The 24604-nt window shown below is 42.4% G+C and overlaps 1 protein-coding gene across 4 annotated transcripts in view; it reads right to left on the bottom strand.

The window, feature by feature from the left end:
- VEPH1 (ventricular zone expressed PH domain containing 1) overlaps window positions 1-24604 on the bottom strand; it is a 96619-nt gene that overhangs the window by 31550 nt on the left and 40465 nt on the right. For all 4 annotated transcript variants that reach the window (XM_069792872.1, XM_069792873.1, XM_069792874.1 and 1 more), the window contains 3 exons: window positions 16531-16751; window positions 9579-9788; window positions 8305-8699 (listed from right to left, as the gene is read on the bottom strand). In XM_069792872.1, coding sequence (XP_069648973.1) covers window positions 8305-8699; window positions 9579-9788; window positions 16531-16751 — 826 coding nt within the window. The remainder of the gene's footprint in view (window positions 1-8304; window positions 8700-9578; window positions 9789-16530; window positions 16752-24604) is intronic.

Here is a 24604-nt window from a genome sequence, read left to right as displayed (position 1 = left end):
AAGGTGGAGACAACTTAGTTCCCTGAATCTCTGTGTAATTGCACGTGTGGAAACACATAACTGCTCACCCTGACTTCGCCTGGTAAGGAAAGATTAATTTAGCCCCAAGAACCTTTCAGGATATCAGTAAGATACAACACACAGGAGACTCCTGTCAGGAAAACCTACTTGCTCTGCAACAGCTCCCCCAGCACACGGCTCATCTTGGCAAGTGCTGGTAATCCAATGTCGACTAAAGGTCCTTTTGATATGATTTAAAGCAATGAAGTCCAAATTATGGCAAAGATGGATCTGCAACTCTTTAAAATAATTGGTCAAAAGTATGTAGGGGAGAGAGGAAGCAAAAAATTAACTAATTTCCTTGAGGACATTAAGCCTATTACATTGGTCACATTTAAGCTATGCATTTACAGACTCTAGAACCAGTTTTGTACTTTAAAAACTACTGTTGCTTCTAAATGTGGAAAGCAAATTTGAAGCAGGGTGTTCAAATTAGCAGCAAAGTCGTATCTACTGCTGCTAAATATCTGGGGTAACACACTGAACAGACAGAACAAGTGCCTGTTTTATCCAACTACTATGAATTATCCCTATTGACAAGCACCTAAGAGCAAACCTAAACCACGACATTTTAGAGCTCTGTGCATCCCTCTGCTCAAGCAGCTTCTCATCTCAGCATCCCCCTGGGCATCGTACCCTGCTGCACCCACGTCCTGCTCTCCTGCTTCGCTGGCAGCAGCCGCTGGTAACACTTGGGCACATCTTCTCCATAAAGAAGGATGAGTTCTCCTCCTTCCTCAGGCTGGCTTTGGCTTGGAAGGAGAGTCCGAGTAACACAAGGAAAGGATTTTATAACATGAAGAACATGTGAAAGGCAATGCTAGGCACAACCCCCCCCACATAGTCACCAAATGCCCCAGATGGCAGAGACTGATGAAGATCCCAAGGAAACTCTCCTCCCAGTCAAGAAGCATTTCTCATCACATCTGTTGGCAAGTCTCAAACTTCTAGCAAGAGCATAAGCAACTACTTGTTTTTCTTACAGGAAACAAGAGAATATATGTTGCAATTTTAAAGTTCACTACTAAGTGGTTGTGCCTGGGGAAAAAGAACAAAATATAACCAGAAGAATGTCAGTAGAGTTGTTAATTGTTGTTTATTCCAGCTTAACATGCTGGGCTAAACCAGGAGGGACATAGGCAAGTAGGTACAGAGTCACTGGTTCTGGGAACAATTAATGCATTATTTGATTTACACTGGTGATCCTTTACTATTAAATAAAATCTGTTAATAGGAGTGAAAGTATGTTCATAAATTTCCCAAACAGAATCAAACCCACCCATAACGTGAAACCAGGGAATAAGAAATGGATACAACTTTTTCAATTTCAGTTTTAAGCCTTTTTCAGCTTCCTCAGTTTCCTTTGCCTGATCTTTTCAGTTTGGATTACAAATAAGTATATGTAAGTATGCAAACAATAAATATGTTTATAGGAGAAAATGCTAATTTTTAAAGCAACCAGCTTCAAGAAATGCTGATTTATATTTTTTTTAACACTACTACCTTTGCATGCATGCCGTAACTCAGGCCAACAGACTTCACCTCCAGTAGGTTACACAAAAATTAATGAAGAAAGCATAACTATAATGGGGTCTGGACAGCCACTATAACGCACTGAATACACAGAGTCCAAATCTGAGTGGCAAAAGCCAGATTAGCTTAACTTTATAAACCCCCTCCATCTTCCTTCCCTTTACCATCAGGGCAATGAAAAGCCTCTGTCATCTGGGAAGGTACACCAGTAAAAATCTCTCTGCCGCATTGTCCCATCTTCAGAAGCAAAAGCACATTTACCTTTCCGCTGCCTGTGTCGATGACTGAAGCGCAAAGAGCCCACAAGGTGTGCGCAGGAAAGCAGGGTCCTGGGAAAACGTCCCACTCCTGCCACTGCCTGGCTCCTCCGTCTCCCACCCGCATCCCTTGGTGCCTCTGCCCAGCACCCCCAGCCTGGCAGAGCGGGCACAGGCAGCTCCTGGAGGAACCGTTAGCTCCATCCTTGTATGACTCCAAAGCTCAGAAGTCAAAGTCCTCTGGTTTGGCTTTTCCCCCAGGAGGGTGATAACACCACCCCAACCAGGAATCTCCCAGCTACCAGGTAAAGCGTGCCTGGAGAGCAGCCTGTTTAAATTGATGCTTCCAGATTAGGTGTAAAGCACATGATTTGCTATTATCACGTATGTGAGGGCAGCAAGTTATGAGTGCGTTCGTGTTCCTATTACGCTCCCTGTTGTGCTGGGAGTTTCTCCACGGTCTGACGACGCAGATCACCGCGAGCGCGATGGCCATCCTGTGAGTTAGCACTTCCATTCTCACTGCTGTCCTCACATTTGGGATGCGTTTGAAATACCAGTCCTGTAGAATAAAATGCCAACTAATATTTTTTTTGGCCTAACAGCAGCAGAGTTGATCTCTGGAAATGCTGGCCTGAGCCTATGCAACTTTGTGATCCCACTGAAGGACCAGAGGTCCATCTGTTCCAAATCAACGTTTGGCTTATGGAATGCTGGAATTTATCAGACCAGTGCAGGGGTGAGCACTGCAGGGGAGCAATGAGCTTTTGCATCTACACCATCATATGGTACCGATTATCGCTCAGTACAGCACAAAATATAATAACAACCAGATTTAGGGCCAGCGTACTGCAACCTGTTTCCCCTGCTGCCTCCTCCTCTTTCAGCATTCTGTCATTAATCTCACAAAATGCTTGCTGTTTGTATTTCCTCCTGTAGGGCGCCAAGGAGCCAGGAGTGACTTACTACTGTAAAATGGTTATAATATTTTTCATTGGATGGCATTGCATTTTGAATGTGCCTTCAGTGACTGAGGACTGAATGATGCACTAGATCTCCCTGGGCTCTATCCTTTTGAAAAGGAGGGTAGGCAGGCTGGAGGTGTGCAAATCCTTCAGCATCCTCTACACACAGATATTATCAAATGCTTTCTTTCCAACAGCTCGCTTGACACTCAGTGCTCTGAGCTGTAGGCATCAATGGTCGCATTCTTATCCTCATTATCTAAAGAGCAAGTAGAACTAGAGTGGAAAACAAGGACCTGCCCTCAAGTTATAATCAAACCCAGCAGCCATACAGGCTTGTGTCTGGGAACCATCTGACACCAGCAGCTCCCAGAGGCAGGATACACATGGCCATGCATTTGATTCACCAACCCTACGTGTCTGGGAAACGAGAAGAATAAGTCAAAAATCATCCACCCTGCAGGGTTCAAGGGGAGACACAGCAAGGCTAGGGGAGGTAGAGCCTGCCAGCTGCTCAAGAGCCCTGTGCTGCACGCAGGGAGAATTGGGGCTAAAGCAGGTAAAACAGAGCAGGCTCAGGTCTCAGCTGGATGTTGTGGCACTCCCGAAACCAACTCTGGCAGGCCATAACACCAATAATGCCTAACACAGGAATGCCATCTTTCACCTAAGCCTTTCAAAGGAACCTACTCAAACCATTGCCAGCACTATCTCCCCAGACAAGTACACGAGACCTAGAAAAGCAGAAAGGCCGAAGGACCTTTCAGAGAGCACCTACTGCAGTCAGTGGAGAAACTGCAAATGCAACGCGGGGATCTTGAACACGGGCTCTTGTTCTTAATCACTGGGATCCCAGCCACACTGAGGCAGCGGAAATCCTGCCCACTGTACGCTGAAAAGCAATAACCAAACTTGGGAGTATTCAGGAAATTATAGATGCACGAGTCTGGGCCACTGCCATCTGCAAGATCCTGGAGGTACTGATAAGATATAATAAGATCACAAACTATCTGGAAAAATATGGGCTGGTGAAAACTACTTTGCTTAGCTCCATGGAAGCTAAAGTGCTTGACAAATATGGTGGCTTTTTTTTTTTTTTTTAAATTTTTTTTTTAGAAAAGATCCGCAGGATTAAGAGGATTAAAGTGACGAACATGACATAAAAGAATGCCTCAAAATTGCTTAAGGTATGGCAGAGATGCAAATCTGGGCAAAGTGGTTCAAACTAAGTAGGAACTGAACAAAATCATCAGCCCCAAACTGAAACTAGCTAAAATAAATGGACTTTTGTGGGTTTGGATACTTCTTTCTGCCCCAGTTTAAATTCCCTCTCTGACTGCAGTGTTAGTTCTAAAAGACTCACTTATGCACATACACACATGCATCTGGTAAGCTGCTGTAGCTTGTCTATTCTTCAAAACACCCTCAACTTGACCATTTTCTTAGTATAAGACATTCTGGCCAACAGCCCGGTCTTAACCCCGCTTCTGCTGCAGGATCGTCACCCAATTCACAACTGTCCTCTGCCTGAAGCGCATGCAGCCAAAAATAGTAAACACTAAATGAGATAACAGAGCTGAGGACATGTCAATTTTTCAACGTGTATAGGAGGCATCTTCAAACTGTCACAGACAGATCATGGATCCACCCTTACAGTTCTTAACCTGTATCCCTTCACAGCTGTGACATCTAACACTTGAGTTAATATTACATAAATTTTTAAATATAATATAATTTGATTGAGCTTATAAGTAAGCAAAGAGATGGAAAAAACACACCTTGTAAAGCAAAAATATTTTGTGAGGGCTAAGACCTGCACAGCAAATGTCTGACTCAATAGCAAAAAAGAAAATTTGCAGATCACAAACAATATTACAGAGCAGAGGATGCGATCAAAGACATGTAGGGGACCTGAAGCGGTCATCGGATCTGCCCCCTTACCCACGCTCAGAGTCAAGAGTGCCTATGACATTGGGAGTTGTAGTAGCAGTGCAGCTGGCTGATGGTGTAAGGCAAGCTTCAGAAGAAACAAAACTCTTATGTTAAACCAACTGATGTATGTGAAAAAACCCAGAAATGTTTTAAGGAGCATCAACCCTTTTTCAGATCTGTCAAACCTTGCAGCCTTGCCTTGCCTAGGCCAGCTTTCCAGCTTTCCTTAACCTCCTCAACCTCCTCTGCCAGCGCAAGCTAGACAGCTTTTTTACTGTTTAAGCTGAATCTTTTTTATTGGTATATAAGTTCATTATTTCTTGCCTTGTCCACCATGGGCTGTTCCCTTAACTGTCTTGCACAGAGCTGAAAATTCTTATTAGGTCCTCCCTCAGTTTTCTCCTCCTTTGGTTAACAAACCAAATTTTCTCAATTTTTGCCCTTTCGAGGGATGTTGGAATAGCAATTCTGATTCAAGTCAGAAAGTCCCACCAGTACCTTATCTTGGTATCAGCTCGCAAAGGGCACGTAAAAGAGCTGTAAGCGAGGAGGGCAAGAACAGAACAAGCACACAGCAGTAATTTCCCTCCTGGTACCTCCATCTGTGGCTCTGGCATTTCCAGAGTCAGGGGTGGTATTTTGATAACCCTTGAATGGCCCTAATCCATGAATTTACCTAATCATTTTTGAAACCAGGTACCCTTTCAGCATATTTATGTATGTACTGTAGCAATCAGTTCTGCCATTTAATTAAATGTATCTAATTATGTGTTAAGAGGTGACTATTTTGTATATTTTGAATTTGCTTCCTGACAACCTCATTACATGTTCTCTAGTACCTGTATTAGGACAGACAGTGAGCCAGCACTCCCAATTAATCTTCTCAGTCATTCACAATATTGCAGATCTCTATCAGCTGTCTCTTTTCCGGGCTGTGGAGTCCCAGTCCATTTTTCTTCATGTGGAGGTCTCTGATTATCCTCATACTCCTGCTACCAGTCTGTTTTGTCCTTCAAGATTCAGGCTCCAATTAATGCAGACAATGACGTAAGGATGTCATTTGATGTATCTATTTTTCTTAATAATTCTTCTCTTGTCCATCTGCTTTTCTGTCAGCTGCTGAGCACTGAACTGAATGTTCTCTGTCTTTCTGCAAGGCAGTGACTCTGTATTTGGAAAACCTTCAGCAGCCTCTTGCTTTCATTCCTACTGCTCTTGTGCCCCCAGATCTAGCAGGGGCCATGCACGCTAATTCTGGGTGTACCCAAAGGCACGCAAGCTTCTTCTGTCCTCACCAGTATGTCATCACAGCACACTTTCGGGGATGCCACCCAGTCTCAGTTTTAAGCAATAAGGAATTCACCGCGTTCACAGACAGTCTGCCCAAAGGTTAGACATCATTGTCATTAGAAATGCAAGCAAGGGTTTGAATTCTGTTTAAGTGAACAGAATTTGACCCATCATTACTCAGAAATTCTTAAAACTTACATTAATGCTCTGTTGACCTGTGTGCAAGCTGCCACTTGAAAGCTCAGGAAAGGCATGACTCTAATGAAAGGGTATGTGGGGAAACTTGCACTCTCCCTTATTGGCACACTGCAGCGCTATTTTCTTGCAACACATTTTGCCACTGTTTCCTTCAAGTACTCTGTTGCACTGGAGATTGCTCTGAAGTGCCTATCTTTTCATATTTTCCACATTTTACATAACAAATTTCCAGTTCAACAAACTCATACATAACCAAAACAAAATTAGCCAACTATGTATATTAATATTTTCTAACTTTCTTTTACTATTTTCTAAACATCTTATTTGAAAAGTAAAACAGATACATTTGAATGGGCCTTTATAGTGTGCGGGAATCACAGAAGTCCAATAACTACATTGTTTTTGATGGAGTGGTTTATGTAATATCTGAAATATTAACAAAGCTGCCCCATGCGTAATGAGCCAGACTGCATTTCTTCCACATATTTAGAATGAGTCACATAAATCTCCTGTTCTGCACATGTGTCCCTGCTCAAAGAATTTCCCTAAGAATGCTAGTTGAGGATTTTCAGGAAATTACAATAGTTTGAATGAATTTAGAAAGAGCCACATGCTTAGAACATATCATAATAGGTACTTCAGAAAGGAAACTAAGCAATACATTTAAAAGTATTCAACATACTGTATTTGATTAATGCAAGGTCATAGCATTCAGCACTTCAAAATCCAGATTGTTCATTCTCATGTTTCCACTGTAATTTTATGAAACAAAAGTTTTATCATTAATTCTACCAAATAACTGTTTCAAATAGTAAACTTGGAATTTAAGATATTTAGGAAATTCTTCAGAAACATAAGCTTTTAAAACATATATAGTTATATCCCTTTTATGAGTGGAAACTGCTTTTCAACTTCTTGACCACTGAAAAAGTAAACGGACAAATATTTTATCAACAAAAGTTGATATTTGACAGACCTGAAGTTACATAGTATTAGAAGATGATATTTTAAGTGACTGAAAATTAATTTAATTTATTGAGTCAGCTACTCTCTGAAATCAGTGTGGCCTATCGAAGGGTTGGGCTGTAAATAGCTCACGACCACCAGCAAGCAGTTTGATGCACACAAATTCATGTTAAAGGGAGTGACTGCTGCTCAGTATAAGCAAGAGGTTCACAACCCAACCTAAAGTATTTACTTCAAAGAGGAGTATCAAAGACCCATCTTGCAGTGTATCGCCCACCTCCCCCACAGTCTCACAAAACCAGCTTTCTCACACTTGAAAACAAATACCCACCCTTGATGAAAGCAGAAAATATTAAACAACCCTAGGGAGGGGTGAGATAGGATCCAACCCAACCCAAAGCACTGGGAATCGCATTCTGTTGCACCTTCAAGGAGCTTTGTGTCTGGACTGAAATGTACTGACCTGAGGGTCCTGACTTGCTTCATTTCTGGGGTATCTTGTAAGTCAACTGATTTAATAATATGATAATAATGAGGAAGGAGACACAGATCTGCTCTAGACCAACCCAGCAGGCCAAGAAGAAGGCTTAAGTATTGGCACATGCTTACCCACATACCTGCGTGGCCAAGTCCGACCCATGGCATGTGCACCCTGTTGCACTTGACACTCCACGACTGTTAACACAGCTCCATAACCTACAGCCTGGAGCTGGGTGACATTCCCCTTGCCTGCCTGCCCTGCAGATGTGCCCAGAGGTATTGCCAGCTGTAGCCAACAGCCACAGCTCTTCAGCTCAGTGTGACAGGTCCTGCCCTTTTCCAGAGAGCTTGGGGTTCATTCTCTGTGACAGCCAAAAGGCAATCCTCATGTTAACCTTCATGGGAGTCTAGGGTAGGTGAGGGTTGCACTATCCCCCTGAAGGAAAGAACAGTCCTGAAAGATTTCAAAACACTGCAATTTGTGAATGACATTGTTTTATTAAACTAATGTTCCTCCCCATCCATGAGCTCTGTGCTAGAGGATCTTTGCTACCCATTTGCTTGAACCCTGGGAGGACTTTCAGTGTAAAGTTCTTGCAATTGGAAAGGCTCAGACCTCTTACCTTCAATAACACATTGATCGGGGATAGGAATTTTCCTCCCCATCTCTGTGACATATGCTTTCACTTTACCCAGGTTTTCCTTCAAGTGCAAGTAGAGCTTGTCCTGGTATTCCACAGGTCTTGTCACTGCCTCTGCGCTTCCTTCGAGGGCCTTTTCTTTAGTAGACTCTGGCAAATTTGCTGATTCTGTGTAATCGATACTTTGGTGTGAAACCAAAGAATTTCCCAGTTGCATTGCTTCAGTATCAACGCTAAAAGGCAATTTGTCATTTTCTTGGCTAATGTAGATCTCATTGAAGGAGATACCAGCAGTTATCTCCCCGTTCTCCTCGTCCTGTCCACTCTCTGAGTTTACCCCCTTCATGCGGACTGCATGCAAAGCGAGGCTTTTGGACCTGGAAGGCGATTAAGGAGAGAAAAAATGTTTTGGAATAGAGGTAAGACACAAAAAAATCACGCAAGCACGTGCTCTTCCAAGTTATCTCTGTGCAGCTGGTTCAGAGAGCTGGGTGTGGGGCTCATTTAGCCAGAGGCAAGTATCTTGTGGTAAATATGCATTTCAAAAGCAAAACTCAAGCCACAGCTTTAATAAGCAAATGAAACTAAATAATATCCATATATCACAACATCTGCATGGCATGGAGGGAGCTAGTCAACCTATCTGCAAGAAACTTATAACCCCAGGACTGAAGTATATGCTTTATTGATCACATCATAAAAATGCCATCCAGCAGCCATTTAACTGAACCAAGATTCAGCCTCCAGCTCTTCATTGCCCTGTACCTATATGCTGAGGATGAAGTTCAGCCTCCATAACAGTAAAAAGGGTAGAAGTGACTGAAAGGGCAAATACTGAAGCAGGAAGAGAAAACCTCTGCTGTGAAGCTGCAGTGCACAGGCAGCCTAAGGAGCCCTTATCTCACCTGGGAGAGTCGCACTCATCTCACACAGCGCATGGGCAAAATTTGATTCCAATATTTGATACGTATTAGCAATAATACCCAAGGAAGGTCTCTGTATCTTCCTTTCTAGTAATATCTGTATGCAAATATTTTCCTATCCCTTGTGCTGTTTTAGGGCACAGAAGAGATTAAATAAATAATCTAGAAAGATTTTATCCAGCCCTTGAATTCATGGATACGAGACTTGGTTAAAATTAGACTTATGATGCCCACAGGTATCATGCAAGCAGACCAAATTCTCAATGTTTGTATAAAGGTTTATTACAAAACTGATATTCATGAAAACCACTCACACATTTTACAGGGCCGTACCTGTTAAATCTCATATCCTTCCTTTCTTCTTTAGAAACCTGGCCTAAACTGTATCTCCGCACTGAGCCAGGAGTACTGTTGTCAACATTTATTTTCTCTTCAAAAGCCTGTATTTTAACTTGAAGCTTTTCATCTTCTTCATTTCCATTCATAACAGATTTTAAATCATCCAGTGGTACAGGGGATTCTGTTCCAGTATCATTTTCCATCCTAAGGAAGTAAAAAGCAGAGATTTAACCCTGGTACATTGTGTTCATACTGATGCTGATGCTGCATTTCTGCCTGTGACCTGTATTATGTATCTGGTAAAATAACTATGTTTCAGCAGAGATTCTCTTAGAGGTTGATTAATCATTTGCAGAAACATATTCTAGATCAATGTCTCTGTCAGATGGATCAGAAACATTGAACATCTCTGACAACACTGGATTAGAAACTGCATGTGCTATATCTGCATAAGCAAATCCAACTCTTTCCCTGATAGTCCCATAGCAAAAAGGTTTTCAGCTGAACTTAAACCATTCTCTCAGGCTTGCTAAACAGCAACGTATTACATTATTTTTGTAAACCAAAAGTCAAGCTAATTGCAGAGTTTATAGAAATGTGGTTTTAAAGGTTTGACAAAAGTACATGCAGTTCCTACCAAATTATTGTACTCCGAGTAAGAAAAGTATCTTTTAAAACTGAGCACATGGACAGAAACAGGCTCAGGAAAAGTTCCAAGCAACGTGACTGAAGTTCAGCAAAAGAGAATGAGAAACGAAGAGTTAAAATGAACTTGTAGGACTGCAGGACAAGCTGCTTTATTTTAAATTTATCATTATGTTAGTCTTTGAATATGTAACCTTTTAATGCAAAATTCAAAGTCAACTTTAAATTTAAAATAAATTGAAGGGAAGCTGTTAATCTTAAAGGACAAAAAGAAATCTGCTGTCAAATATACTGCTGGTAAAAACCTGCTTTCTAGCCATTAAAATATCCTCTGACCAGTGAAAAACGTTGTCTTCCCTGGAGGCCCAGCCGTGCTGCCGCAGGGGCAGTAATCACTGCCGGCCAAAGCCCTCGGGCACAGCAGAAACCCTCTGCAGAAGGGTCCCAGGATGAAAGGTCCACCACACCCGCCCAGGGCAAGGGGAGACACACCGATGTCTCGCCCTATGCCAAGTGCAGCCGTTTCCATGCCCGAACCCAGGTTTCCTAGATTAAAGTTTTCAGTCTGAGTGCTAGATTCCCCAAAACAGGGCTTCTGAAAACGGGGCTTGCTGGGTTCCTACACAGCTCCCAGCGAGACTCAGCTCCTCCAAATATTGGGCCATTTGCCAGAAACCTAAACCTCGGGTATCTGTACTCTCCCTTGAAGGTGCTGCTTTCCCTTTATGCAGCAGCAGCAGGACTGAATTTCCCAGGGGACCAACAGCACACTGGGGCAAAAGCACTGTTGCTTCTTCCCCTCTTCTTCAGGGAGGTGCCTTCTGCTGCAGATTTACATGTTCCCGTCTTACTCCTGCAGCTATGGAGTAACTGGACTGAAAAAATCATGAAGGCAGTACAAAGACAATCAAAGAAATCTCTTAGAGAATTAAGGGATATTTGACAGTATTTACTTTCTAAACTACCCACAGCTCTAAAACAAGCTTGTTTTCCTTCTGACCATTTCTTTGTGGGTTTTCTTTTTTTCCTGACAAACAAACATCTGAATAGCTAAATCTGTAAAATATGGGTATGTAAAGCCACAAATGAGAGTTTTAACACAGCACTTTCAAAGCTGCAGAGTCTCAACAAGTCAGGCTCACAGTTGGGAAGCCTATTAAAAACTCCCAAATATCGCAAATTACCAATTGTGGAGACAAAAAAGCATGTTTAAAAAAACCCAACCATGAATACTGCATCACAAAATGCACTTTTTCATTTGTTTTGATAAAGGCAGTTCAGGATATTTCTCAGGGGAGTTGGCAAGTTTTGTCTTGTTTTGTTTTTAATTTAGGCAAGATCTCATAATACATTAACACTGCAGAACACTTTGAAAAAAAATATTCTTCTGTAATAAAGAACCATGGCATGACCTTTACTAACAAATCTTCCTGGAGATGTAGGACAAGATTTAATTTATTAGAAAGCTGTCACTCCAATATAACTCTCAACACTGCTCCCATTGTGGGAACTAAGCACGAAGAAAAATGTCTGTTACATACGTAAATACATTTAAAGCCCTCTGGCTACAGAGAAGGGATTGATGGACTGATGGGGTTTATGAATGACAGACCCAAACCAGCAAGCCTTGATGATGTTTGGAAATAAAAATGGCCTTTTATAACAGCACCTTTTTGTCCAGCATTCTCCCGTTGAGCTCTGATGGCTTTGTGAAGGATAGACAAGAAAATGTTTCTGCTAAAGAAACACATTAATTAATCCGGTTTGCCGTATGTAAAGCAGCAGTAAGTTAGTGCACACGGGGCTCATCACTGCCTGGTACTCCTCGAGCCATCACCTTGGTTTTCACCCTGCTGGTGCCCAGGATTTCAGAGCAACTGCAAGCACTGCGGGCGGGAGGCAGAGCGCTCAGCCCCGGGCATGCCCCGCGGGACAAACTGCTCTCACGTGTACCCGGTTTGTGCTCGCATCAATTCCCAGGAAGCCAAAATCACGTACCCCAAGCGAAATTTTCAATGAAGCCTCCGCCCCGCACCCAATGGGATGCCTGGCAGGCCTTCCTGCTGGCCTCCCCTTCCAGCAACAGTCAAATAAACTATTGTTTGAAATCTTGGCAAGAGGCATTCGGTACATTGCTGAGGTTGCTGGAGCAGGATCAGCTTACCCCAAAGCTCAGGCTGTTTTCGAGAGGAAAAGGATGCACGAACCTATCAAGAAATCATAAGGACCTGGCTTGCAAAGATAGTGCTATGCTACTCATCGTTTCACTGCTTTTAAATTCTGTGTAGAAAGAAACTTAAATACACAGGTCAGCAAGTCAAGAGTTATACAGTAATTTGAAAAGCATTTCTCCAGGCCACCAGCACCATTATCAACATCACCAGTCAGGTGCTTAAAATGGGAAAAAGAGCATACACAAATAGAAATTGCTAAAAATACACTCAAGATGGGATTGATTCCAGGGCTTCAGCTCTGTGCAGATGGAGACAACACAAATGAATCGAGTGCGGGTCCTTGTGGTTTGTCAGTGTACAGACATAATCACCTCCTCAAATACGACATGCAGGTTTGAAGGCAGCAAGTGGTGGATAGCGATGGCGATCTCAAAACCTCTGGCTCGCAGTTGGGAAGCCCATCAGGAGCTTCCAAACATTGCTAGGAACAATCATGGAAACATCATCAGCCAGGTACCGTTCAGGGCTGAGGTGTCACAAGGAGCAGGAGGCTGCACACTCCAGCACGTCCCACGCAGCGCCGCTCACAGCCTCTGCTCTCACAGGTACTAATGGTGGAGGCCAAAACGTTTTAATTGCTGATGCCGGCAGACACAAGGCAGCAGGCAGTGGCACACACTGCCTGGCCTGCCTGCAGGGCAGCTGCTCCAGCAGCAAGGGGAGCGGATACTTCTCAGGGCCTGCACCAAATCAAATCACGCTGTAGTCCCTTACTGGCATAGGAAAGTCTTAGATGCTGTTACAGCTCTATTCACCACTAGAAATGTTGATTTAAAGAAGGACAAATACTGTAGAAAATGAAAGGCAAATGAATGGTAAAGGAATGCTCAATGATGCCATGTGCTAGACCTATCCTCTGCTTTAAGGAAAAAAGATAATTTCATCCAGCCACTACACTAAAATGAGTAGCACTGGTATAGCCTGTTACACTCAGTTCTTACCCAGAACAAGGGCTTGGAAGGGTCATTAATTTTTCTTTCTTTCTTTCCTTTCTTGCCTTCTTTTGATTGACCATGCTATACTTCTAGGTTGGATCAGTTCATTAAAACTCTGTATGTGTTCTTAAAAAGCACCTCTGAGACTGAATAACTTGCAATTTTGTGACAGTATGGGGCAACAGAGCATCGCATGGTTTTAATTATACTCTCTACTAACTGCATGTAAAATTTCCTGTGTCAAACAACTCCAAGCCAGCCATCGCTCTAAAGAAATCAGTTTCTTCTTATGTAAACACATGATTCTGGAAGGAATGGTTATAATCCAGCCACACATTTTAAAATCCTGTTTTCCTTTCACAGCATAAATACTCTGGATTGCTGCTCTTTAAAAAACACTGCTGTTCAGTAACTGTAGCAACTCTGGGGCTAGGACGGTATTTCCATGTCAATGTCTGAACTGGTCCCACTTAACGCTAGTACAAGTCAGAATAAACTCCACCTGAATCGGCAGCGAACTCTCATTTTAGCCTTAACTGCTGCACCATACTTGTTCTTGTCCTATTTAGCTGACACTTTGCTTGATACAGGCCTGAAATGTAAAACCAAATACCTAAAAAGCGTAATTGTGAAAAGTCAGTGTTTCACTGTGATCTCTTATAGCCACGTTGAGATCACAAGATGGTGGCTGCTGCAAGCAACCAGGGTCAGAGAGGATTGTGGGCGTGGGATAAAATTAAAAAAAATAAATAATAAAAAAAAAAATTCAAGCAGCGGTCAGAGAATAAGAAGTAATTTCAGAAAGGTTTGTTTGAAAGGGTCCAGGCCCTGCCACTGGCTCAAGACAGCTGTATGCAGGGCAGACCCCACTGCAGCAGACACGTCCCGGGACACAATTCTTTACCCAGGAGCATGAGGAACAGGTTTTCCTTCCCATCACTTCTGGCTACACTCACGCCTGCCTTGTGGTGAGCACAGCTGCATCACAGGGACTGTCCTGTCTCATAAAAGTAGCAATTTATCCACAGAAGTGTTAAAAACTGATAACAACAAAACAAATAGTGTGGAGGCATGTCTATTTTAAGTTCTTTCCACTGCAGACTTAAGGCCAAACTCTGCCTTTCCTTAGACCAGAATAAACTCTGAGCTGCTCCACTGCAGCCCTGGGATAAGGTGGGTTCATTTTCCACCATCTGCCCCTACATATTACCCTTCAAAGTCTGGCCCTCTGACCCCACAGTAGCTTTCATATTCCAAAGACAGCAGTTACATTTTCATTCCCTCATACGCATGGCTGTGTTCAAACTTGTCACTCAGAAGCAAACGCAACTTAAACAAGCAAACAACCAAAGCCTTTTCCTTTCATGCTCAGTAGAATTAGTACAGTTTTTCTCCTGAAGGAAAATAAGGATGCTTTCTGAAAAATCCACTGAAAAATATTATCATTTCCTCCCTTCTCCTCCCCCAGACTCTGCACCCAGACAGTATTTTGCATCTGTAACCACACTCACACAGATAAAGCTTCTACTCCTCAGCAAAGCAAGTCCTTAACAAAGGGGAATTTTAGAGAGAAATGGGGAAACACAGCAGGAACATTTTAATGAAAATCTTTTCTTGTTTTGTACTGTTTTTTATCAGCTCTAGAGATAGATATTAAGCACAGAAAGGAATAAGGAATAGGAATATCACAACATTTTAGCAAATAAAGTAATTTTTCTACCATAAATCAAGGGACCACGATGGGCTGTGTGAATAATTATTATGCTTTGTTACTGAAGCCTCATTTCCTGTCCTGCTTCACTGCAGTTCCCAGAGTACATGATATCCTTCTGGTCCCCTTCACTAAGTGACATCTGGCATACTCTTCTTCACAGCTGAACTTGACTAGTTTGGAAAACTTATGTCATTTCATGCTCGCTTTGCTATCTCCACTTAGGCTTTTTCACTATCTTCAATGAAACCTTTTTCATAAAACGTGTGCCGAGGGCTCGATTTCAGCTGAGGTTTCTGCCACCGGGTGAAGTTCAGATGTTTCTTACAGCCTTGTTGTAAAATAAGGGACTATATCAGGGTTCCTCTCCTTTTTCATTTTTAACTCTCGCCAGGATACCAATTAATTGTTTCTCGAATGACCTCAATGTTTTGGCTCCAACTCTACAAGTCTGTCTCTAAGGCTATCCTTCATGGTTATGAGTTTTCTGACATCTGTGTTAAATTTTTTCAAAGAATCACTATTCCGTTGTGCCCTCTTGACCTATTTCAGTGTACACAGTACTAATTATAAGTCTCTCCCTAATTAAAAGTGACTACTACCATATATTTAAATAACACTTATATTCTTACAGTGACAAATGCAGCAACGCTCCCAATGCTTTAACCTTAGGATACACATTTAAAAGAAGCTGAGTGAGCAGAACATCTTTTTGTACAAGCTTGAGAAATTTTTTTCAGACTTTTTTTAGCAAACCTTTATCAGAGCTACGCCAGTCATTGTTCTCATCAGCTTCAGTGGTTATCTTCTAGAATAAACTCAATGATAATTGTGTAGCCTGACTTCATGGATTTATTTTTAACTGAAGCTTTTTAGATTGCCTTAGTCTACTTATCTGAGACACGGCTTTCTTCCTATTCTTTAAGTGCTAGAACTTGAACAGTTGCTTTATTCTTCAGTGCCAAATGACGCAATTTCTGTTGTATGATGTTCAGAGGTCATTCTGCCTGGTAGCATGAAGCTGGTGTCTGCAGTGCACCTACATCTCTTACTGTCACTCTTTATTACAGATTTCTGCCTTAGTGTCAATCATCCTTATGCTTGCATTTGAAATGCATACCTCAAGTTACTTCTACAAGTAGGGATACTGCCTATCAGGTGCCTGTAAACTATTTTGTATGCTTACCTGACCCTATAAATAACACAACCCAATGGCTGAGTGAGTATATACTGGAACAGTACACGAGGGATATCAAGATCAATATGAAAATGGCAATGTAGCAACTTACAGGAACTGCAGTACATCTTACTTTCAGCTGATTGTTCATTCATCCCAACTTGAATATATTTAATATAAGTTTATACAGCCTCACACAGCCACGGAGATACCTGTGGCTTTATCATACAAAAACTAGCTTTACCTGGCTCCTGACGTGTTGTCATTCTCTAGCTGTCGGACGAGGAGTTTGGCTATGGCAGTGAAACTGTTGCTCATGCGGTAGATGTCTCTGCTCTGGGTGCCCAAGATGCCCGAGAAGGTGTCAGTGAGACTCTTAATTTCCAGCAAAAGAATATGGTGAAACGAGTGCTCCATGTTGGCCAGCTGGTTCACCAAATACATCAAGCATATTCTGGCTCGCTCCTAGACAATACGAGGAGGCAAGAACAATTTTAAACGAATTAATTTATTGCTTACTTGTGCAAGGGAGGTTTGTGTGCATGCTGCCGATTAAAGCATTGTCACTGGGGAGTAGTGGCTACCCCATGATAACTAACAAAAAGGCAACTACATCAAACACAGAGTTGATTTTTGTGTACTATTGACATTACATTTCTACCTCTTGGTATTCCCTAACCCAGCCTAACTTCAGTACACCTTGTCTCCTCCTCTAACCTAAAGTCAGAGTCCCTAAAGCCTCTTTGAAGGGCCCTGCTTTGCTCTAGGGTAGTAGATCAGCCTGGCTCAGTGATCAGAGCATCAGCAGCAGACCTAGCTCCCCTTTTGTCTTTGAGGAGTCTTATGAGCCTGGCCAAGCTACTTCACCTCGCTGTACCCAGTTTCTGTGCCCCTTTTTTGCTTTATCCTGTGCTGTTTGTGGCAGGTAAACTCTCTTGTAAGGGGCCAAGCGCTCACACACGCTGCTCCAGTTCACGGGGTCTTCTCTTCCAGGGTCTTTTTCCTTGTGTCCGTACCCCACCTGTTGCACGTTGAACTCGCAGAGGCATTAGCATGGACACAAACATGTTATAACCTGCCGGCAGACCTCAGCTCAACAAACCCTGCAGCTCAGGTCTGCACTGGTTTGTGGCACTGCATGACTCATGACTGATTGTGGTTTTGTGTCTTCGTTACAGCCTCATTGTATTATCGGGCTAATGTCCAGATTTTTGCTTTGTCCATGTTACTCTCCGCTCCATAGCTGCAAATAATCAATGGTCACCAGGAAATTGCAGGGAATTCTGCGTATGCCATTAGCTGTTACAAATACTTTGCCAGGAATTAAAATCCATTTTTCAGACCGTAAAATATTTCCCAATCACAACTTCCTTTCTGGACCTGTTGGGTGTTGCTGATTTGCTATATTTAGCAGTGTCACCTAAGAGCCTGTCGTCACCGATGCTACCCAGACTGAGCAGGACTCTTCCGGCTCAGCGTCGGCAGAGGAGCGAGGTGCAGCAGGCAGGAGCAGGGGGACTTATCAGCATCTCTTCTCGCTAATGGCAAGAGATTAAAGCACCTCGTAAATCACCGGGATTCTTTCCTTTCATAGCAATTCATTTAGGAGCAACACTCAGATTAGACCCATGACTAACACTGCAACAAAGAGAAGTTTAAAATGAGATTTTGTTTTAAGATCTCATCACACGTGATAAGGCACTGTCTGGCAGCTGTATCAATCACTGCCAATGCACTGAAGTCTGATATGCCCTCTGTAGCCAAAGTTTTGCTAGCCAATTTTTCAGGGGGATGTGATCTTGCCAATATATCAGCGAGATCACATCCCCCACAAATTAGGATTAAAGGGGCTGTTTCAGATCATAATATTAAACACGCAAATATTTTCTAGCAAAGATACTTTATCATCTCTGCTTGGCAAGGGCACACAATTCCAGTTCCAGCTATTTCTGTATGTACGTGTACAAATTCACATACTAAAACAGAAACCCCAAAGGTGAAGAAACGCATTAGGGTTCCTCTGTTTTGTTATAATTGTCCTACGCGTATTAGGTTCTACAGTCCTAAAAATATCTAAGTGGGAAAAGCAGCAGAGAAAGCAGCAGTTAACTCAGGAGTTCATATCAGATCCTCCACTGGGGTAACTGGGGATGGCTCCGCTCAGTGAAACCCACTTGGTACTCAGCAGATTGTTACAGAAATTGGGAGATATTTTGCTTTTAGACCCTGTGCTGAAATGCAAGCAAAGGCAAAAATGAAAAATTCTCTTCTTCCCAAGGGTTAGCAGAAAAGAAGGGGAAGTCACGTGCCATGCACATACTCCAAACACTGCAGGACAATAACATTATTACCTCTTCTCTTCTGAGACCTCGTAACAGGGGAGAAAAAATTGCTGAAAGTTTGATTTCAAATACAGCTGGGCCATAAAAATACACGGGAGACTTTGGCAGAATGTGGCCCGAGCATCACAAGCAAGAGATTTTTTGAAGAAAAAGACAACTTATTTCAAACAAAAGAGGATCTGCTACACCATGCCATGACAGAGATAAATGAGAAAAGCATATCAGACAAATTGCTTCCCTTCAGCCATATGGGGAAAAACTATAGCTACATCCTCAGATGGGCTGGATGGTGTGATGGAATGAGCTTTTTTTCTCAATGGCTTGAAAGAGGTTGACTTTTTGGTACATATTCACTAGTTTATTTGGAAGACGATCCTCCCTCCAAGAGATAAACACAGGCTCAATTAACATTTAAAACACATTTTTGTTTCCTAAACAAACTGTGCAGCAGACGTAACTGGAAGAGAAATTTTGACCATTTTCATGTCACTTTGATCCAGCTGGAGTATCTCCAGCCATGCTGAAATGCTGCTACTCGCCTGGAGTGAGGTAAAAGAACAATAAACTCTACTGAGTAATATAATATGTAACTGTTATACAAAACAAAATTACAGCAAAATAGCTCAACATGAAAGCAGTCATTATCCCTGCCACAATTTTTATCCAAAAATTTTCAGAAAGCCTATTTGGTTGTACGTAACCCATTGTTATTCTAACAATGCTTATTTTATGTATTCATGTATTTTTTCATAAGCATCCCTTGCATTTTATGGCATTACATCTGCCAGTAAGTGAAGATCTAAAATACAACAATGAGGTGTGGCACAGTATTTGGCTTTACCCTAAAATCAGGCTCAGGAGACTACAAAAAGAGATCACGAGGCTTTCAGAAGCAACTCTGAATTCCAGTTGGTTCAAAACATACAGTTATTGAGGAAAAGAGATCATTAAAATCTTTGATTGACCTATGCCCCAAGATGGTGTTTAGCTTTGCACAAATTTATTGTTAAGGGACAAGTTCTGATTTCAACTTCACCCATGAGACTGTCACTGACATCAACAGAAACGGTGTGTATAAACAAGGGGGCAACCTTTAAATAAAGGGATCTCTTTTCAGCCAAACCTCTCATCTCTCCAGGGGTCTGTCTGAACTGCCAAGGTGGAGAGAGCAGTTCAGTGAAAGCACAAGAGGTTGCTTCTAGAAGCCAGCAGAAAGGATTTTCTGCTCATATCTGCAATCTATATTGTAAAGAGCCAAGCCTCGATCCTTGCCACCTCTTTTCCCCAAGTAAACCTCCCAGTAAAATAAAATATCGATCACTAAAATTCCAACACTACCATTGTCATTTCATTTCCCACTTGTTTTGCTTGGCCAGGAAAGGGATGCTGACGCTGATTCACATCTATAAGTAAGAGCTAGCAGCCCATCTGTAACACGGCTCCGTTACAGGAAAAGGGAGAGGGGGAGAAGTGACAGCAGAGGTTTTCAGGAAGGCATTGCCACGGTGGGCTGCGAGACGAGACCATCAGCAGTGCATGTGTCTGCAGGGACCATTTTGCTGCCTGCATGTTTCTACTTGGACCTAATCTAAATAAACTGGCTGCAGTGATGCTTGTAACTTAGCAGTTATGCTTCTAGGTCAGAGTATCATTTTAATTCTTTCTTGTGGGTGCACTCATTGTTATATACTGAGCCTTTAAGATCTGTCCAGCTTTTATGATGCCAGACGTGTTTCTGTGGATTTTATCACAGGCTGATTGTCTGCATTGCAGCGAGTGATGCCCCATACATCAGAGAAATCCATGGCATTTTTTTTCCTTTCAAGAAGCCTGATCTGCATGGGAGCATCCAGAGACACGATCCGTCTCTTGGCTCACAATAGGGTGAGGGTAAAATCTGCACAAGAAACTGCCCGAGTAAAGCAAACAAAACCTTTACAAGGGAAAAGGAGGACTATGAGAGATCCATTGTGTTACTAAACACACAAGAGCCACAAGGACCTTTCAGTCAACATCTGGTCTGATGCAACCCCAGGCAATTGTAGACCAACAAACGTCCTGCCAAAGTAGCTCCTCATACCCCCACAAAACTGTGGGCCACAAAACACTCAAGTTCCCTGAAATAAAATAAAAAATCCTTAGGGTAAAGAGACAAAACTCACAAGTAGAAGGTGAAAGAAAGACTATCAGTTATAACGTCTGTGAAGGAAGAGGGAAATTGCTATGTGAAAATGCCCAGGTGATGTGGGGCAGCAGACTGCATCCCACATCACAAAAAACCCACGAAACAAAAGTATTCCACAAGGAGAAAAGGGTAAACTTTAAGCCCTGCCAGCAACTCTAGCATACGTTTTGCACCCAAAAGGGTGACTCACCTTGGGTCCAGCATGCAATGCCCAGCCATCACCCAAGCACGTTTTAAGGCTCTTTCTGCACCATTTACACCAGAGGGAATAACTGAACTGGTAGCGTGGCACTGCCAGAAGCACATCCAAGCCCTTTGAGAACACCAGTGACACAGACGTACCGCTCCTGACCAAGGAAAGGCAGTGTCACCTGTGTCCAGGTGACAGTGCTGTGCAAGCCTGACACTGATGTCAGGAGCCTGGTGGACTGATACGGCTCAAAGGTGACTGCAGAAACAAAATCAAGTCACCGGAGCACTGGTAACTACTTACACATTTCAATCAGGGCAGATCTTCCATAATTCAGATATTTTTTAGAAAACAAGAGAGGAGCCATTCGCCTCACATTGGAAAGTTCACCCCTGCCACCCTTTGCGTGCTGCTTTTATTAATGTTTTTGAGTATCTACTGAAAGGTCTCCTGGATGTCACTAAAACAGAGCCCACTACAAACAAATTAAAAGCGTGCCATCTCTGCAAACACGCAGTGCTGGTGGCGGCAGAGCGGGCTGGAATGCAGTCTGCTGCTAAGTCAGCAGCTTGCAGCTTCTTAGAAAAATAAGACATAGGACACAGGACATAATGCCAGTTACTTGACACTTACAAGAGAGATTGGACATCAATTATGCAATGCAGGCTTGCCCAGGCTGTGTGTAACACTTGGTAGCTACGTGTATCCATGCAGACCAACAGATTAAAAAACATAAGGAGAAAATGTTTTGCGAATCATTTCTTTGTAAACTTTACTATAGCCTATAATTTCCAACAATATATGAAATACAACATGTGCAGTTGGTTCCTTACTTTTTCTTGGTATTGGTATAAAAGAATAACAACAACAAAGGGCAAAATAAATTCAGTCCCTTTTAAGTAGCAAACACAGCAGAAAAGGGGCCTCAGAGACACTCACATGGGAAGAGCTGGTTCAACACGCTAAAATACAGGATCCAAATTAAATCCTTAAATTCTGATCCCAGCTGTGCTCGTTTGAGGATTAGCTAGTTATAAGCTGTAAGGCTTCTAGGAGATGTTGACTTTTAAGTACTAAACGCAGAACTAAATGTGGTCAGCTGCAGTTCTTATAAAGGTAAATTTTGCTGGGGTTATGTAAGTAAACAAGGAGAGAACAACAAACTTCATTTGGCTCACAGTCTTCAATGTGATTTTGACTTCATCCCCCCCCAGAAATAAGATTTACAAAGCCAAGCCAAATCTGGTTTTGATTCTTACAAGATAAATGAATATAAAGCTCAAGATCAGCAGAAACAGCAAGTGTAGTGTCTTCCTGTGCTGTACCCACCACGATCAGACACCATCGCCCAGCCAATACACACTCATAACCGAATGCCAAAGGAGAAAGGATTGGACTTGTCGCAACAAGTGAAAGAAGACTTGCATAACATCCTTCCGTGCCAGCGAACAGGACTGCCGAGGGGCTGCCCCCTGACCCTCTGCTCCTGCCCCACGCGGCTTCTCCCTGCCTCACGCCAGGCTTCTCCGCTCCACAATATCCATTTAAATTAGTGCAACTATCTCATCTAAGAGTATTACTGAGACAATTCTGAATTATTAAAATGGGTGTGCAAAGGAAAATTTCCCCTTTAACTTCCCTGCGTTTCTCACGGGTCTCGTTTTACCTTCAGCAACACCTAACAGGGCATAACGCACCCTGATGCCTTACGATGGGTTTGCTGGACTTGCCTACACCAGGGTAGGAGATATGCTTCAAGTTGCCTAACCCCCCCACTCCCGAGATTTAAGGGACTAACTTTGGTTAGGGGCCAAAAGAAACTATTTTCTCAGGAGAGAAAAGTCTCTCTGGCGATTCTCTGATTACCACTATCATTGATGAGAGCACATTGTTATCTGTACCTAAACAAGTAAATAGAAGAACTGTCATCTTAAAGACAGAAGATGAATATGTGGAGGATTTTTCCCCGCACAGCAAAACAATGTCACTTTTCTTCCCTCCTCCCTCCAAACCGGCCTCCAGCGGAGTCAAAGGAAGGACAACCCCAAGGTCTGATTCAGAAAGGCAAAAGCTGCAGTGAAATCTCTAGCCTTTATGCAGACAAACTCCAGTAGACTTAGTGCAAGTTTTGCCTCAAGGATCACTGAAAGGACACGGAAACTGTGGGATTCAGCTCTCTGCTGAAATAAATTATCCAGGTTACTGTATGGCAGGCATCAATGCCACACTTCAGCAAATGCTTAGATTTATTACATACCATCATTTTCTGCTATATAATCGCGTTTTGTCACAGCCATAAAAATTTGAATTATTTACCAGAAACTCTTTGAGTTCAGCAGAACATTATTTTTGACTTTACAGAACTGTGATTTGAAGTGGAAGGAAAATGTCTGTTAGCAGTGGTGAAAGAGACATAAGCTCATACCTGGGAATGAAAATAAAATCTCATTAAAAATCATGATGTGTCATAAGTAAGTCTAACCAGTTTGGTGTCCTCAGGACACCCAAGGTCGTGAGGAATCAGGTAGTTTACAAGCTTGTGGTAGCAACCTCCTTCAGGCTGTATTTTTAGGAGCTGGGGACAGCAGTGGGGTAAGATGGGTCTCGTCGGGGTCTAAGGCATTTCCTAGTCCCAGCTAAGCAGGGCTAACATCATATCTTTGTGATCAGCATCCATCGCTGCTGGGGACGCAGGGGTTTTCGGGCTGCTCACTGGAGCTGGTATTTTGGGGAGGTTAGAGGGCTTTGGGACCCACGAACTACCCGATGGTTTCTGTACACACTGTCTTTGAGTCTGTTGATGGCACCTGGATTAGGTGAACATTGCTCCAGCATCCAGACTGCACACTTACGACTAAAGCAAAAACTTCAGTGCAGATTAATTATGCTGCCATGAAACTCCCATAATTTTTTAGGAGCTTGTCAGTGTAAGTCCTTTTTAGGCAAAATGTTCCCATTGGATCAGATCCCAAACCAAGTTAACTGTGAAGAGGTTCCTGTGATGAGGCTTGAGCCCAGTATCACCACTGAGCATTTCATTATAAAGACATTTGTCAGAAGTATCCAATTAACTATGGCTACAAAGCCAAAATATCTGGATTACACTATACAAGGAAGTTCATATTTCACTGCATGATTACAACATTCCTGAAGGCTATGTGCATCTAAAATATGATGTCATACAAAGGGTGTGCAAAATACTTTTTTCCTCTTCTTTGCCTTTCATTTCACATATAGGTACACTGCAATGTAGCTTAGCTAAGCCCCTGGAATAATGACAGTTACCTGCTTTAGAACATATACATGCATAGAGATACACAGTTTAATAATAATAATAATAATAATAATAATTTAGATATTTATCTTTACAGTTATGAGAATTTAAGTTTTCATCTTTTTCATGTTCATTAAGCTCTTCTACAAAGTTTCTTTCCTTCCCGCTAACCTGAACCCCATATCTGCAGAGACCCTTTACTACTTGACAGTTCCTTGGCTAGAAGATTGAAAGTCAGTCTCAGTCACTAAAATACCACAGCTGATTTTTGTGGTACTTGCTCTCCTAGCCATACTGGTATTACAGTCTAGACCTATTGTGGTCTTA

Source organism: Haliaeetus albicilla, chromosome 9, assembly GCF_947461875.1.
Source record: "Haliaeetus albicilla chromosome 9, bHalAlb1.1, whole genome shotgun sequence".
In the NCBI taxonomy this organism is placed as follows: Eukaryota; Metazoa; Chordata; class Aves; order Accipitriformes; family Accipitridae; genus Haliaeetus; species Haliaeetus albicilla.
The sequence above is the reverse complement of the archived record's forward strand: the minus strand, read 5'-3'. Positions and strand labels throughout refer to the sequence as shown.